The 18,272-nt window shown below is 37.8% G+C and overlaps 2 protein-coding genes across 7 annotated transcripts in view; one reads left to right on the forward strand and one right to left on the reverse strand.

Annotated features, from left to right (window-relative positions):
- Window positions 1-93: 93 nt before the first annotated feature.
- ing3 (inhibitor of growth family, member 3) lies at window positions 94-11,960 on the reverse strand. 2 transcript variants are annotated; one of them, XM_007904976.2, is made up of 12 exons: window positions 11,754-11,960; window positions 11,439-11,510; window positions 10,034-10,134; window positions 9,388-9,453; window positions 8,998-9,094; window positions 6,223-6,294; window positions 5,146-5,262; window positions 4,851-5,014; window positions 3,724-3,911; window positions 1,633-1,813; window positions 879-917; window positions 94-714 (listed from the first exon to the last, which is right to left on the reverse strand). In XM_007904976.2, the coding sequence occupies exons 1-12, from the start codon at window positions 11,779-11,781 to the stop codon at window positions 598-600; spliced, it is 1,242 nt and encodes a 413-aa protein (XP_007903167.1). In that variant the 5' UTR covers window positions 11,782-11,960; the 3' UTR covers window positions 94-597. The 2 variants fall into 2 exon arrangements, with proteins under 2 accessions (XP_007903167.1, XP_007903168.1); XM_007904977.2 differs by lacking the exon at window positions 11,439-11,510.
- Window positions 11,961-16,970: 5,010 nt separating this feature from the next.
- The window catches only part of tspan12 (tetraspanin 12), a 29,535-nt gene continuing 28,233 nt past the window's right edge, over window positions 16,971-18,272 (forward strand). The window contains exons 1-2 of one of the 5 annotated variants that reach the window (XM_042335637.1): window positions 16,971-17,156; window positions 17,978-18,023. The gene's annotated coding sequence lies outside the window, so the exon portion shown is untranslated. The other 4 variants (XM_042335636.1, XM_007904980.2, XM_007904978.2 and 1 more) reach the window with 4 other exon arrangements.

Genomic DNA, 18,272 nt, shown 5'->3' on the forward strand with positions numbered 1-18,272 from the left:
ATATCTAATACAACAGTGAAAAAAATATTTCCACATATACAAGTCATAATATTTTTGAACCAATTTAGTATCAAAAACATTCCGATCATTTTATTTTTACATCCTTTATATCAAATGTGCTGTACCAAAGGTTCAGAACAGACAAATAAACATTTAACACTAATGGCACAAACTGGCATTCATATGATATAGTAATGTTTACTCATATATCAGACCACTACCATGTGCCAGTTTACACCAGCTCTACAAGATTTTATTGCCCATATTGCATTTTACTTCAGCCAGCTGAAACGTTTCACAGAAGTAATAATTAAATGGAAAAGTAACACATATTTAAAACAGACTATAGTTTGGGACTTTTTTNGCTCGTTACAATTGTTTAAAGGAGTAATGTTAGCCACCTGATGTTTTACACAAAAAAGATTAAATGAACTTCTGTATCAACAAGCTTTACATTCTGAATTAGGAACATCTACAAGAATACTGCAAAGATATCAGGTACTGCAGTTGTTTGTTGCTCTCATTCAATGTTATATTTAGATTCTAGTTTGAAGTTCTGATAAAGCACCAGTCAAATCAAGTCCTCTGCTTCTCATTTCATTTGTGGCGACTCCCTCGTCTCTTCATTGCTGCTGTGCATTGTGGGCAGTACCATTTTCCTTTCGGGGCTTCTGTTAGTCCAACACACCCATAGTGGAACCACTCAATGGGGCACTGTGGAAGAAAATTGTCAGGTCATTTCACCCAGAACAACACAACAAATTTTGTGCATTATCTATTATCATCCTTTGTATCATTGTGCTTCACACACATTGTTTCCAGCTTGTTCGCATGCTTCAAATTTGTTTGCAACATCAAAGAAAATCTAGAATACTTACATCTTGATTATCACAACCGACCATTTCACCATAGGATACCTAAAAGAAATGGGGAAATAAAATAAATTAAGTGTATTTTCAAACAAATGGAAAAATAGCACCATACCTTTTAATTGGTGGCAGAGTTCAAGTTAACAACTTTAAAAAGGGTGACAGCCTGAAAATAGCCCCTGCACCATGAGCACCAATAGTACAAATCCTGTGAGCAACTAAATTAAACAGTTTCCAAATCAAAATCCACTAGTTGTAAAGAAATATGTAAATTACTGCTGGAATGCCTACCTTAAATCACATAGAAGATGAAGCTTTTCCAAAGAATACAATTGTTTCATAATATAAGCTACTCACTTACAAATAGTTTTGTGCAGCATTCCATTAAAATAGTATGATAACTGCAACAGGGCAGCCCGTCTTATTTTTTTGGTCATTTCTATAAGTCTTATATTTGCCACACAGTCCCCCAAATTTATAAATGTCATACTTTTATTTCTGTCCCGTACTAAAACTGTGCAACCATCTCTACAAACATTTTACAATGCATACATCCCAAAATAAAAGCTGAACTGTTTTAAATTAGAAATCAATCCATTATATTACCCGCCTTCTGAGAGTTTATAGCTAATGCCTTTTAACCCACAACATGAATTTGTATTCTATGAAACACCTAGAATATTAAATGTACCGTTTAACATTCGTTACACACATTTGATTATTCAGAATCTTTTCACATTGGTTTCGTTATTCCCAAACATACCTGATTGCAGATACAATAGCGAGGTTCATTTGGGTCATACGTCCAATCCACTTGACTGTTAGAATCAGACTCTGGTAGAGCTGGGGTCTGCTGAGGAATCTCTTGTGTTACTGCCGATGACGAAGAGGAAGATGATGATGAGGATGATGATGAAGACTGATGATTTGAAGACTTGTTGCTTCTGCAAAAAATATAGAAAGAGTACAGATCATAGACATTGTACACAATTTTACCTAAAGGTTAGAAATATAAATGAAAACTTCATTGCAGTAAGACAATTTCAGTAACATAGCACTACATTTCCTAACAGGATTTCAGTTTCAAATCTCAACCTTGATTGACATTTGATCTGCTATTTTCATTAGCTGAGTTTTGGCAGCTCTTCAATATACTGCCACATGGATCACTATACTGCAGAGTGCTACATTGTGTTAATGATCCATGATCTAGATGAAGCTGTTAATGGTGACTGCTAGTGTACCAGGAGGGAAGTCTTCAACTTTCTGTGGTCAAGTACAGTTGTGACCTTAACTAGGTGGATGTAACTCCCATAAAGTTTGGAAGTTATGCATTTGTCAAAGTAAATGTTCTAAATAAAACAAATTAAGTCAAAGTTTTGCATACACAATCCCCAAAGTAATTTTCTTAACATAATTTACTTCTAATAAACAGAACAGCCGAGAAAATTCTAACTAACTATAGTGACTTACGAACTGGTGCCACTACTCTCCAAATGGAAGTTTCTGTCTTGCCTTCCACATGACACAGTGGAGTCCTGTAGCTCAGTGGTTAGAGCACTCGTTTTGCAAGTGAGAGACCTAAGTTCAATTCCAGGCAGAGGGCGAAACCTTGGGCAAGTTTCCTTACTCCACACGCCTAATTATAATCCCTCCAAAAAAACAAAATAATAAATTGGTCATTTTCAATCTACGACTGTTTGTGGGACATTGCTGTGCGCAATTGGCTGCCGCGTTCGCCCACAGTCAATTCACGTTACAGCATATTCTGTGAAGCGCTTTGGGACGTCTAGAAGACGTGAAAAGCGCTATATCAAATGCAAGGATTATTATTATTATTATATCCATAAAAGTCTTTATGGATAATCTGCCCTACCTCACTTTAACCTGGAATCTGAAAGGATTTTTAAATACTATACATTTGAAATCTAAGTATAAATTGCCAGACAAAATATGTATTTGATCAAATACATTTATTAACTGCAATACAGAATTTCTATGTAATCCCTTCTGAAATTAGATTAAGAAATAATTAGAGGCATATGTAAATCCAGAGGTAGCCATATTACCCTTCACCAATGAAGATCAAAATAGGATTACTTTTCTTCTTCATTGACAAATTGGAAAAGTGAAGTCCATGTATACACATCTAATAATAATAATAATAATAATCCTTGCATTTGATATAGCGCTTTTCACGTCGGGAGGACGTCCCAAAGCGCTTCACAGAACACACTGTAAAGTGAATTGACTGTGGATATTTGTGGGCGAACGCGGCAGCCAATTGCGCACAGCAATGTCCCACAAACAGTCGTAGATTGAAAAATGACCAATTTAATTATTGTTTTTGGTTTTTTGGAGGGATTATTATTAGGCTCTGTGTGGAGTAAGGAAACTTGCCCAAGGTTTCGCCCTGCCTGGAATTGAACTCAGGTCTCTCACTTGCAAAGCGAGTGCTCTAACCACTGAGCTACAGGACTCCACTCCTGTAATCACATATAATACAATCACATCTTGCCATTCTCACCACAACAAATTTCTGATATATACAAAGCTGCCACATCAAGGTAACAGCAAGCCAATTATTGAGCTGCTGTTGTTTTAATACGTTTCAGACTTCTGAAACAGAGAGCAGGGTAGTACTACAAGAACAGACATGTTACTATAGCAATAGACAAAATTAAGAATGGATGTTGTATTAGGCCACACTAGGTTTTGGCAAGAAACCATCATAACTTGATGACCATCGACAAGACAAATTGCAAAAAAAAAAATTCTACCATGCTCAATTTTAAAATATTGAATAAAGCACACAGCCTTGTAAGAGAGCAATTTAATTGAAAAAAAAACATACTTGTTTTTTCGTCCACTACGTGAATCTGTGGTTGATGTTGACAACGTCTGTGTCAGCGTAGAGGCTAATGTTGATGAATATCCTGTCGATTCTCTAGAGATAGAGAATTCGCGTGCAAGCTGGAAGTCATTATTCTTGAATGCTTCGTAAGTGGCCTTTATAGTAGATGTTCTCCGCCCTTCCTTCATCTTTGGAAGAAAAGGTAAACATTTTGCACAAAACCATTAGTTGGTAAAAAGATGAATTTCAGACAACTTTTACATGCAACTTGTTTGTACATGCAGTATAAAGCTATTGGAAAATACCAAAGACCTAAAAATCAGTCTCTGGGACTCAATTCAAAGCATTTGAGATACAAGAGTCATGGAGTAGACAGTATAGTAGGATCATAAAGGTACGTATGGGTCAAGGCCATACAGGCATTTGAAAGTAACGTCTAGAATCTTGGATTTGTTCCACTGGGAAGGGGAGCCAGTGGAGTTGAGCGAGAATGGGATGATAGGTTTACAGAGTCTGGTGTGGGATAGATACATGGGCTACAAAATTGTGGATGGTCTGCAGATTGTGTAGGAGGTGAGTTTGGTGTTGGAATAAATCAAACCTAAAGGTGAGGATTGGGTTGACTATACTTGGCACTAGTTTGCCAGTTAGAAGTAGTTTTGTGTACTCACAATCTCACAAATGGGGACTGTTGGGAGGGGGTAGGAGATGGAAAACATTGCACTTGAGTGGAACGTTTATAATTGTACCCATATCTTCCAACGTGGACACTTCTCAAATCTTCCACAATTGAAGCCAGTAAACCATGAAGTGGAGAATCTTTAGCTCGTCCTACTAATCTGTAATGCACGGTATCACATTGATAGATTGACACCCCTCGTTTACCCCAAATATATAGGAGCCAGCTTTTATAATAATTTCACAGGGACCAAAGCCCGAAAGTTATGCTAGTCTCAAATGATAAGGTCTGAATTGTTAAGGACAGTCCAATAACATTTTATGTCTCACTACTTGAAGAGCCACACGACAATCAAGGTTACAAATATTAACTTTCAAATCTGACAAAATATATTCCAACTTGTGCAGGATAGGAACACATTTTGAATGTTTTTGAGCATTTAAACTACCTGTGCAGTTGCTTGAACAGCCTGAGCTGCTGCCATTGTTATAGCGACAGCTCCCGGTCCAGCTCCTGGAGATAACGAGGTCAGATTGTATGAGCTGAGTGGCTGTGATGAATTTGCATTGTAGACATTGTTCGAAGCAGACGTTACATTGTTGTTACGACACCCTGAAAGAGAAAAAGATAATGAGCAAGTGTTAACAGATCTCATCATCTGCCTAATTATACGTCATAACATAATTTGTTTGCACTTTAGCAAATACTGTAACAAATCTTATTTAAGACAGAATTCTGAATACCGGGTGTATTTTCTTTTGAAGCATCTGATGTAAGTGTAGATAAAAGAGCTTCTGATTTGAATTTCTTCTCAGGTACATGGTCTGAGGCATGGTGAGAGGATGGGTTATACTTCCGTTCTGTAAAAGGATTGCAAAAACAAATGAATAGTAGCAGAAGAAACAATTGCTGATGAAAAAGCTCTCGACTAGGCTGAATAAAATTGAATGTAATATAAAGCAACAAAGAATGCTTGAAATTAACATACAACAAATTAATCCATGAACAATATACAATAGACAGTGTATAAATAACAAGGAAGATTGAAGTGCATCAAATTCAGTATCATAATTCATCTATATATATATATATAAAATCATAGAATAGTCCATATCAACAAAGTTTTCATAAATAATTCTTACAATTGGCAAATACCTTTCAGGTTGGGACGTGCTTTGCAGGATATACTGTAAACTGCAGTGACTGTGTGTTTTGTGGGCAAACTGCTGCCATCCAAATAATACTTACATTTGATATAGCACCTTATCATGTTGCTGAGACATCTCAAAGTGCTCACAGGATAATGTAAAGTGGATTGACTATGTATTTTGACTAAATAGTTTTCCTTGTATATGCTTGTCAGAAAAATCCAACCAATTTTATTTATCTTTAATCTTCAAAAGTAATTGCAATACCAAAATGAGTTATAGTCAAGGAACTTGTGCCATTTAGCCTTGGTTCTATGAACAAATTTGAATGTTTAAATATGATAATTTTAAATTGATATTTCTTTGTGCTTATTAACATGACAATGTCACTGCAAGGTAATGCAATAAGTTTCAATTTCTGGTACTCAGTATCAGTACAGAACTCTCAGCTAAAGTAACTTAATAATTAAACTTGATTTGAGCGTCTAAGCAAAACAGTAACAGAGCTTTGAGGCACCTCGAAGATGTGATAAGGCGCTATAACAAATGTAAGGATTATTATTATTATTCTAACCACACACTTGAACATGAAGTATACCACCACAACAAAGAAAAAAAACACAACATGAAGTATACCACGACAGGGTGAAAAATAAACTTCCAAGCACTTACTTTCTAATGGAGTATGCGAGTGAGCATGATGATTATTAACTGGCTGAGGTGGGTTGTCCAACTCCAAAGACCCTGAATGAAGGGAGCAGGCAACCAGTCAAATTAGGTCTTAAATACTCTGTTTTCAAACCAAGAATAAATCAATTTACAACAACAGATAATTGGACTTAACTTAAAACTAACTTATTTTTTTTCTGATCCAAAAACATTTAGTAGCTATAACTTTCAAGACTGAGCATGAGAAAGGAGGAAAATGAGATAAATCATAGCTAACTATTAGAGAAATACAAGTAATATTTGCAAGACAAGTAATAATGCAGGATACAGGGAACAAAACAGTACACTTTCTGTATTGAAATATATATTAAAAAAATAAAAATATTATTACTAAGAATGTATTTCTGGGGCAATAATTCAAGTTTTAAAGGGTCACATGTTATCTCCACTTGTAGTTTTTTTTTAAAGTTATCTTAATAGGTATAATTTGTTGCAACAAGTATTATTATTATTAAAGACTAACTCATGAGAGGAATAGATGCAGTAGCAATAGATTGTTTCTTCTCACAAGCAAAACACTTGGATACATCTTTTGAAAACCATGCACTACCACATCCAGTAAGTGATTAATTTTTGTCTTGCATTTTCTCAGGTAAATTTCTTGGTCCATGATACACTCATTCCCACTCAAAAATCTAGAATTATAATGGAGTGTCCAGTGGATAACGTTTTCACTGTTCACAGACACTACTTAAACATATTATGCATTTACATTTTTACATCTTAAGTTAAATATAATGAATGGTCCATAGTAAATTCTGATTCTTTGCAGTTTCTAGATAAACCCTCATTTGAATAATTAGAGGTGATTTGAGGTTGTTAAATTGTCTTTAATAAAATTAAAAGCTAGAAAATTACCATTATTTGTATGGTTACTAATCGTTCTCTAATGAGTTATTACTTCTTTCTTCTCATCTCCTAACAGTTTGATTATAACCATGGCTCCGAAATTACCAACATTTGTTCTTTGCAACAACTCCCAAATGAGAAAATAGGACAAAAACAACTAATTATGCCTCTAATCAGATGAATCATTCAAGAAATCTTTTATAGAAGCCAATATATGGTTCTGTAATTTTTCTGTTATTTAAAACCTTTACAACCTTCAGGTTGTCATAAGAAACCTCTCATCTGAATTATCGTTAAAGTCCCTGGATTATTAATAAGCACACTCACTGAAAACAAGAGCTGAACCTTCCTTTGTAATTTGTTTTTCTGGCAGTGCACATGCATGATCTACACCTATGCGTATGTAAGGAGAGCTATTGCTAGGTTCAGAGAAAATAAGTACCCAGTATATATCTAGTGTAACCATGGCCCATGAAACTAAATCACAATTTGGTGTATGCGACTCACTCCAGCCAATTAACTGTAACTGCAACACTGAACATGACAGTCTATGCTTGTTCTTAATCTACTGACAGACAAAGGAAATATTTATATTTTTGCACAACTGAGGCAAAATACTCCACTGTCACAAGATCTTGCTTTGCACAGAATTGACAATAAACATATATGAAAAAAAAGTCGCCCTCAAAGGGAACAGAATGAACTTTTTTACTCATGATTATAACTAAAGCTTAAGATGGTCCAAAACCCGATTGTCCAGCCCGCCTGTTTCTGTGCTGCATATTCTATGCAATTTCCGACGTGAAGGGCGCTATACAAGTGTAATACAAGTGTATACAAGTGTAATTTGTGTATACAAGTGTAATTTGTTATTGTTGTTGTACTTCCATAATTATTGACAAGCATTGTTGTATACTAATGTATACTCATTTATTCATTTATTCCATATTCAAAATGCTAATTAATTATTTTTTAAATTCTATAATTTCTCACTTTAGCTTCCACGTCATTTTCTACAATGGAGGGTAAACAGGTAGTTGAACTTAGGTTTCTTGTTAACTATGCTCCTGAATCAATCACTTGGATGAATACTTCGGGCCCCAATGTAGTCACGAGTTTTATCAGCCAGTAAAATCAGACTACAGTATTAGTCTGTGCAAAATGCAAGCCATAAAATGGCAATCAATTTTAGTTTAAAAATATTATTCAATATAAAGTTGCAAAAATATAATTTTGCATGCAGTAGTTTTAAAAACTAAGCTCCATTGAAGAAGCTTTCACTATTGAAATATTACCTTAACTTTGTCATCCATAGTTATATAAACATAGCTGAGTTTAACATTGGCTTTTAGTGACAACTACTGGTAATGTAGAATATTACAGGTCATACCCCTGACATGACCTACATGCAATGTTCAAAAGAAAATACTGAACCATTTATTTCTAGAATTAATTTACGTAACCCAGCAATTCAGTAGCAATATAAAATGTATAAAATAATTTGCCTCTTTTACATGTGAATTTGTATTGTTAAAATTAATAGAAGTGCAAAACATGAATATAAAATAGTCATAAATATAAAATAGTCATCAATAAATCAAATAGGGAAGTCAGAAGAAACTTCTTTACCCAGAGAGTGGTGGGAATGTGGAACCTGCTACAAGTAGTTGAGGCAAATAGCATAGATACATTTAAGGGGAAGCTAGATAAGTACATGAGGGAGAAAGAAATAGAAGGTTACACTGATGGGCTTAGTTGAGGAAGGGTAGGAGGAGGCTCATGTGGAGCATAAACACCGGCATAAACCAGTTGGGCTGAGCCGCCTGTTTCTGTGCTGCATATTCTATGCAATTCAATGAATATACTTACTTCTTTCCAGTATTTCTGTAATTCCAGCATTATCTGCTTCAAGCTCCATTTTAAATTTGGCAAGCTCTTGGTCCAACTTTCGTAAATGTCTATCCACCTGTTAATGCAAGCACAAAACACTGTATAGAACCCAAGTGCAAAGTAGGGTAAACAAAATGAAAATCACATTAAATGCACTTGGTTTCTAGATGTGTACCTGTGGAACTTCACCACAACATGAGGAACTACTTTCAGGAGAAGAGGCATTTTTTAAAAAAAAACAGGAGAGAACAGAATCCAAAAATCATCATGTAAAATTTTTACCAAAGACAAATTCAAATTAAAACTGAATGAAAATTTTTTTTTATTTTAATTACTTTCTTTAATTCTATTTCATTTACACCTACTTACCAAATCATAAATTTGGTTGGCTAACTGGACTTTTTCATCCGCATCTTCCAAAGCTTTATAATAATCCTATAAAAAGATTTATATGAAAGTTATGAAATGATTTAATATGGAAACAAAATAAACAAACATACAGTACAATCAAAGTAAAGGCAAGATCACTGCTTTTCCTTTGAAATGTTACATAGTATAGACAAACTACTTGGTCTGTAATTACCAACAAATAGTTTTCCAATGGCTATTTTGTTTATTGTTAAGTTATTCTTAAACACAATTTACCAAAAGTAAACATTTAGATGATCTAAGGTTTCATGTTGCCCAACTGTTTAACTTCAATAATGCAATAAAGATTCAATTTTTCAACCACTATCTACAATTTAAATAAATACAAACAAATATAGGAGAAAATCTGTTTTGCTCCTCATGTATAATTTCTGAGATATGGATAGCTGGAAACAGTCTAACATTCCTTCAATTAAGCTAGATTGACATTGTAAATGTTATACAGAAGTAATTTGTATCTATGCAAAACTAACAATTTTATTCAGATTAAACAAACAGGTTTTTCCAACATTATCTTGGAAAATTAAATAAATCCAAGTTTATAAATTAAACTTTCAACAAGGTCTTAGTTCCATGATAAAAACACCTTTTTAATTGCTTCCATTTGTTCATCTCTCCATTCTGGCTTATTCTTTTTTGCATTCACAAAAAACTCATTCACCCTTTGTTCTAACTGGTCCATTGCATCTGTGTGGGAAAAAAACGTTTTTAAACATGTTTAAATGTTTGTTGCACTGCATGTTCAAAAAATATTGCATTCGTTTGATTTGTTTACAGATCTATCATTGATGTTGGAAACAGACAGATTAGACTAATTAACGTCAAACCTTATGAACACCAAAGTAATTGAGTTACGCGGATTTAGCTCACTGAGGTTTGAATTGCTATGTAATATCAAAGCTACAGGCATATGCTTTTTGAAACTTATTGAAAAGTTTAAACTGCATCACCATCATGCTGATGACACAGGACAGACACCCATGCCCAGTCTTAATCCAAAATATGCAGAGATGCGCAATTGCCATTTAAGTACAGTACTGCAATTGGAGTCCAATGAATTTAGAATTACTATACATATTTTAAATGCAACTATCCATTTTGTTGTGACTTCCCACATTGTCAAGTCATCCAAGCAGGTCCACCGCGTGGCTTTCTTCCTGGCACCGCATTTGTAGGAGGACACAGCAGCTAACGTTGCGCGCAGCAATGTCAGAAAACATAAAGTGATTGATTGAACGGTTTGATCTGGGCTGTCGATCAGGGACAAGGGTAGAAACTCCCTTCTCTTTTTGAGAAACGTACTTTCTTTTTGTTGCTGCCCTCAAGAGAAACGTTTTCGACTCGCTCAATCGCACTTTTTTTATTAAAAAAAAACACCCAAAATGTTATTTGCAGCCATTCGGAGTACTTTCTCAAAGAGAGAGAAAAGAAGATTAAAAAGAAAAAAAAAAGCAGCAGCCAACACGGTGTTCGGTGGGTGCAATCGACCTGTTGCTATGACCCGTTGCTAAGACGCTTTTGGTGCCGGGACGTGTCCACACCAATTCAGGACAACGCACACACACACACACACACACAACAAGAACAAACCCCTCTCCTCTCTCCTCTCTCAAAACATATTATTTTTTTCAAAAAAAAAAGCCCCGAACGGCTGCAAATAAAATTTTTTGGGGGTTTTTTTTCAAAAAAAAGTGCAAATCCAGCGAGTCAAACGTTTCTTTTTGACGGCAACAACCGCCCAAAAATAAAAGTTAACAGCGAACGAAGAAAGACCGAGCATTTCGCGGCTGAGTGTATAACTTGCAGTGGGGTCGGGAATAAAGAGAGAAAGTACGGGGGGTGGGGAAAAAAAACACAATAAGATGATGATGATGACCATAATTAATAAAATGATTAAAAAGCGTCCGCTGTCGGCGCAGTCTCGGGCGGTGCTGCGCGCGCGCGCGCGCACGTCAAACAACAACAACAACAACAACGACGCCACCACCTACTCTGCACTTGCAGGTCCATCTCCCTCATTTCCGTGAACCTATCGCGGAGATCCATGGGAAGCTGCTCGATCACTGGTGTGGCGAGAAGAGAGAAAAGATGAGAGAGAGAAAAAAAAACTACCCAAGAGGCGGAAACACACGACGAGCGTCAGTCAAATTCGGGCAATGGCGGAAACGAGCAGAGAGAGAGAGAGAGAAAAAAATTTAAATCCCGCCCCCCAACCGCCGCATCTTTTCTTCCTTATATATATGGAGAGGAAAAAAAACAAACGGCGCCTTATTTTGCCAAATATCTGCCCGGCTCTCGATACTCACTCTCCAAGTAATCCTCCAAGTACAACATGCTTGCGGTCGGACGAGCGGCGGCGGCTTTCCTTCCTTTAAGCGCCTTGTTTGCGAAGGGTTTCAAGATGGCGTCCCGAGCCCAGCGCCGCTCGTTTCGAACATCGAGTATTTTTTTTAAAAAAAATTTGTTTTCTTCAACCGTCCGGCTCCGGAACGCGCGGCCGCCACGTGACGGCGACCGCCTCTTCCGATTGGGCAGCGCTCCCCCACCCCGCTCTCGTCTTTTGTGACGCTGCTGATGATGACGACAACAGGTCTCTCTTCCCTCCCCCCCCCCCCCCCCCCCACTCCCAACACTCTCTCACTGCCAACCATCGCGATCCCTCCCCCTCCCCCGGGGTCTGTCGGGAGGTGTAGTTGCTTGTAGCCACCCGCTCTCTGCCATCGCCGGGCATCCCGGGAGATGCAGTTCCCCACGGCTGCTCTCGTCTTCGACGCCTCGCAGGAGCTCCGGCGCGCGCAGCCCCACGCGATGGCTTTCGGAATGTTCGGAAAAGGCAACGTTGTTGGCGCGTTCTGTGGGTTTCTGTGCATTTTCGTAACGAAACATGTCCCATTTTGATTTTAATGACCTAAATGGTTATATTTCATCTAATATTAAGTTGCACCCGCAAAGTCCGCAGTCACTCCACTTCACAGATATTTTCTGTAAAGTGCTTCGAGACGTCTCACAGACTTGATGAGGCGTTATGTCGAATGCAAAGATTATTATTATTATGTATTAATTTCCTGCTGCCTTGTTTGGCATCCAGAAATGTTGCCCTCTTCCAAGAGAGCCTGCACCCCTTTGGGGCTGAAAATTTCACCTTGTCTTAGCTCCTGCAACCGTTCGGGCTTAATATTTTAATATTGCGCAGCAGTTGTGGGACAATTTCTTAAATTTCAATTTTGATTTGTGATTTTTCTTAAAACCAAATGTGTTGACACAATGCGCAGTCACTACACTTTTTTAAAAAGTAAATCCTGTTTAGGCGCTTTGTGACGTACTTCCAACGTGAGCAGTCGAGGTGAATGAATTACTTGTTTTAAGTCAGCATCTTCCATAATTATGCATATACTTAAAGTTTAGGATAAAATGGGTCTTAACATGTCAAGATCCAGTAGGAAGTTTGAGCCCCTTATTTTTATACTTTAGAATTTGGTGTAATTGTACCTACTCTGGTGAACTCCCAGTAGATCAATACAGATTTTATGCTAATTTGAGGGAAATAGAGGACAAAAGAAGTCTTCAGGAACTACTTAGAAAATGCTATGCTTCATTTGGGCATTACAAGCTTACAAGCGATTTGGGAAAACATGCTCTTAGAAATATATTGTAAGCATTTTGCAATAATCAATTTAATTATTTATCGCTCTGCCTCAAACTCAGTATGTTGTTTGGGATATTTCTAAAATGTAAAGCATTGTTGCCAATTGAAGTGATTAAAATGTCCATTTAACCTACCTTAAATACAAAGCATGGGTCAATGTGTAACAAGGATTATTAAATACTACATTGCAATTTAACTCAACAACTCAACACACCCCAGCACTGCATTGGAGCGCCAGCCTATGTGAGTTCAAAGTCCAGACATGGGACTTGAACCCATAACCTTCTGACTCAGAAGCGAGAGTACAACCAACTGAGCCAGGCTGATATTTGCCAAGGAAATATGTCATGGTCAGTATGACTCCCTAATCTAAATTCACCCTTGTGATTCAACAACAACAACAACAACAACAAGATTCCATTTATAGAGCGCCTTTCACGTCAGGAGGACGTCCCAAGGCGCTGCACAGGGGATCTTCATGAGAAGGGATCTTCCCCTATTTCCCCTGCTTTTAATATTCAAATATGAAGTAGGAAGAGCAAGCTAGAACAAAGCAAACATCCACATTGTTTGTACCTCTAGTTCTTTATTTATTCTGTGAGAAACAATTCATTTCACAACTAGATAATGTTATTTCACTCCAGCTTCTATCAGGAATATAAAGCTGGTTGACTTCCCAAGAGTACGAACAAATTTAAAGCAGGATATTATTGAATAATAATAATAATAGTCTTCACATTTGATATAGCAAGTTTTATTGTGTCTTCGGGACATCTCAATGTGCTTCACAGAATGCACTGTAAAGTGAATCTCCAGATATGAGTATGAAAATGAATTCTCGTCTACGTATTTTCAACATTTCTTCCAAATCTGTTGAAATAATACTGATCCTAACATTTACAAAGATTATTTCACATCAGAAGGATGTCTCAAAGAGCTTCACGGGATTTACCATAAAATAAAACAAAGATAGGCTTAAAACATAAATTACATTAATATCAGACTTTGATGTTCATCCTGCATTGGCTCACATACACATTGCCTTGTGTGCGCAATTGGCTGTCATGTTTTGCCCCAAAAATATACAGTCAATTCACTTTTTCAGTATATCCTGTGAAGACGTGATAAGGCACTGTATCAAATGCAAGGATAATTATTATTATATTTAAATTAACCACCTAACAGTTATTAATTTGCCGGCAAGATAATGTTCTGTCATTACTTAAAATCAATGTAAACAGCCATTTTGATTTCGCAGCTACTGATTGATGCCAGTTAAAATAGATTTCTTTTGGTAACTAACTTTTGAAAGGCACAGAGCAATGCACAAAATACAATATCTACCACTGTTTACAAAATGACATAATTCTATTTATTTCTGGCTTATCGATCTTGAGCATTCAATCTCAGAGTTCTCAAAGATTGCTTTGTGTGCAAAGATTTTTTCTTCCAGCCTTTGCTTATTTCAGCCCAAGGGTTCTCGTCTTGAATTGGCAAGTAAATGAAACTTGGGCTAACATATCCTTCAATTTCCCCCTTTTACTTGTGGCAATGCACTAAACTCTGCTCAAGATACTCCTGCAACCTGTTGACGGTGCAATGATTATTATAATACTGAAATGTAGTACAGATCACTACAAGAAAAAGTGTAACCTAGTAAGTCATGGTTGTTTTAATGACTTCCGTATACTGTTTGCATTGGGAACATGTGTTAAAAAATGATCAGAAAATGTAGGTAGTGAAAAATTTGCCCCTTAAGGTTTAGTAATAACCCATCAAGATTTCTGCAGACGCCACCAAAAATAAATGAGATTTTTTTTGCAGATTTCCACTGATCCAAATAACCTTAGCACAAAACTTGCATCCCAAAATTGGGTTTGTCATTATGATTTCTACAAGTTTATCATGCTACCATAAATTGTGATCATAACTAAATAATAATAAAAAGTAATCCATACATTTGATGTAGCACCTTATTACATTGTTGAGACATCTCAAAGCGGTTCACTGCATATACTGGAAAGTGGATTGACCGAAATGTGCAGCCAGTTACGTACAGCAAAGTCCCACAAACAACCATGGATGAGTGAACAATTTTATTTGGGGGATTGTTGGTCAGGACATTGGGAGAAAATCCTTTGTTCCCAGGTCATTCGGGGTTTGCCTTTTTAATCTTAGATCATCAATTTTAAACTATTGCCTTATCAGTAGTGTGAAATGTTACTTAGACCTTTTGAATTCTGTATCTGATAAGTGTATGATCATGTATCTGGTTTATGATTTAATTGCTTTATGTAACTGAGGAAACGACTGGTTGCTGTGGGCAAAATAAACAGCAGATTGGACCCCATTCATTATGTTTATATCTTGTGAGAACAATCCAAACACACACCATAGACTCTTTCAGCTGCCTCACTGCTTGAGTTGTGTAACAACTGCCTGTTTCTTAGTTGCTGATTGATAAATTAATCTATTAGCCAGAGGTTCTTCTTTCCGTCAAAATGAGAAATCAGAAATTAAACATGTTTTTACGTTTATAACATTTAATACAATTTACACAGAATTGCAGACCTTGACACTTTATGGCTCATAGCACCGCTGTCCCTAAATAAAATAATCCTTGCATTATATGTAGCACTTTTCAAATCAGGAAGATGTCTAAAGCAATTTACAGGATACATTGTAAATTGTTCTTTTTATGCATTTTGTAGTCAGAGTAAGCTCAAGGTCCCAACGTGGGGCCAACTCAGAGGCGCGAGTGCTATCAACTCAGTCAACATGACACCCTATGAATATTGGGTCTATCTGACATTGTATCAGTGCTCCTGCTTTTCCCCCAAAATACATGGAACAGCAGGGGATGGCAAACTTGATCTAAATCCGGGACAGTCTTTAGATAGGAGAGACAAGGAAACAAAAATACAAAAAAATATAAAAATACATATGACCTTATACATACCAGTGAATGAATTGAGAATTGTTTTGCTGCAGACTTCTGTATTTTTGCTTATATCAATAATAATATAATAATCCTTCTATTTAATATACAGCTACTTTCACATCGGCAGGACGTCTCAAAGCACTTCACAGGATTTACTATAAACTGCAGTGTCCGTGTATTTTGTAGTCGGATGCATCAACCAATTTGCGCACAGCAGTATCCTGCAAGCAGCCATGAAGTGAATGAAATGACCAGTTTTACCTGTGGGTGGGGGTGGGGGGGGATTGCTATCAGGAGTTCGGGAAGGGGGAGAAACTCCCTTCTCTTTTCCGAGTAGCCCAAATGGGATCGTCATATTACGTTATACAGTCGAAGGAGCGATCAGGCACTATTGCAAATGCAAGGATTATTATTATTATTATTATTATTTAACGTCCACTTGAACAGGCAGATTGGGAAAACGTATTATTATTATTAGTAGTATTATTTGGAGTCCTGTAGCTCAGTGGTTAGAGCACTCGCTTTGCAAGCGAGAGACCTGAGTTCAATTCCAGGCAGAGGGCGAAACCTTGGGCAAGTTTCCTTACTCCACACAGAGCCCTAATAATAATCCCTCCTAAACCAAAAAACAATAATAAAATTGGTCATTTTCAATCCATGACTGTTTGTGGGACACCGCTGTGCGCAATTGGCTGCCGCGTTCGCCCACAAATATACAGTCAATTCGCTTTACAGTGTGTTCCGTGAAGCGCTTTGGGACGTCCCTCCCGACGTGAAGAGCGCTGTTTCAAATGCAAGGATTATTATTATTATTATTATTATTACTATTATATTTTGTTGTTGTATTGGCAGATGGGAATTGTGGGGTTCATGACCCGCGGGGGGAGGGGAGGGAGGGTTGGTTAACCTGCTGGTGGGGCAGAGCAGGGCAGGGGCGGGGGTGAGGGAGGGCGCTGCTGCCTGTGTGAGGGAATGGGGGGGTTCCCACGGTTGGGCTCTGACTCCGGCACTTATTCCTCCGACGAAAGGAAAGTGCAAAGGATCGGAAACCGCAGGAGCATCCGGAGTGGCCGTGACGCCGCTCCTCCTTCTCTTCCCATCTCCTCTCCTCCCCAATCTAAAGTGAGTTGGAAAAGTTTGCTTTGCTTTGCAAAGTGTTTTTTTTGTGTGTGTGTGTGTGGGTGGGTGGGTGGCGGAGGGGGAGAGGTGGGGGGGGGTGGTGTTTGTGGACATAAATTTCGGAGGCTGTGGGATTGCAATGCACTGCACTGCACCCGCCCCTTCCTCTTCATGAGGCGACTCCAGTAATTGTGCGAGTGATCAATTGCGTGTCACTCACTCACTTACTCACTCACTCACTGATGCATAAGTAGAGGGTCGTCACCCAATGCAACAAAAGCAAAAAGGTGTGGAGTGGGGGAGTGGGGGAGGAGAGAGAGAGAGAACGACAAAAAGAAAGCCCCTCCACATAGGAAGCATTTCAGTGTGAGCTGCTGCGGGGATCGACGGTCGGGTTTTACGAGCCACCGAGACCCCGGTGGATGAGTAACGAAGCCGGAGAGGAGGAACCGCTCACGCGGGTTATTCATTATTCAGCACCGGGGCTGCCCCGTGTTGTGCCCACTTCACGCTGCTGAGATTTAAGTGCAGTTGAGGGGGGAAAAAGTGCCAACACACCCAGGGCTTTCTTCTTCTTCTTTTTCTTCTTCTTCTTCTTCTTCTTCTTCTTCTTCTTCTCCCACCTTTACAATTCGGATTAACGTGGAAGTACTTCGCGACTGAACACACACACACACACACCTGGTCTGAGGTAGGGCGCAAGTTTGCATTGGGGAGACGTCTCAGTGCATGGGTTGAGGATTGTGTGTGTGTGTGTATATGTGTATATGTGTGTGTGTGTATATTTATATATACTTTTAACTATTTTTTTTGCTATTTGACAGTGAAAACAAAATTGAAATCGAAATGGACCTCAGACAGGCAGGTAAGGTGCGCTTAAGCCATATATATATACCTAAGCCATATGTATATCATATATATATATATATATATATAAATGCCACACCACCAGATCTGCTTGGGTGACAATTTTAGAAAGAGTTTGGCAAAGTAGGATGACAGATCGTGTGGTCGGGGCAAAAGCAGACCCTCTAGTGCACACCAGTCTTGACACAGAAGGGGTATTTCGTTTCAAAGTATATTTTTTTTTGAAAAAAAGCTCATCGAAATGCTATCAAG

This window comes from Callorhinchus milii, unplaced genomic scaffold, assembly GCF_018977255.1.
Source record: "Callorhinchus milii isolate IMCB2004 unplaced genomic scaffold, IMCB_Cmil_1.0 Scaffold5, whole genome shotgun sequence".
Taxonomy (NCBI): Eukaryota; Metazoa; Chordata; class Chondrichthyes; order Chimaeriformes; family Callorhinchidae; genus Callorhinchus; species Callorhinchus milii.

What these genes read in the sequence shown, in the direction of transcription:
- ing3 (XM_007904976.2), bottom strand. Translation starts at nt 11,781, where the DNA reads ATGTTGTACTTGGAGGATTACTTGGAGA. An exon ending in GATGGACCTGCAAGTGCAGA is followed by an intron (nt 10,135 to 11,438) that starts GTAGGTGGTGGC and finishes TTTCCCACACAG; the next exon opens with ATGCAATGGACCAGTTAGAA. An exon ending in CGTAGTGGACGAAAAAACAA is followed by an intron (nt 1,814 to 3,723) that starts GTATGTTTTTTT and finishes TATTTTTTGCAG; the next exon opens with AAGCAACAAGTCTTCAAATC.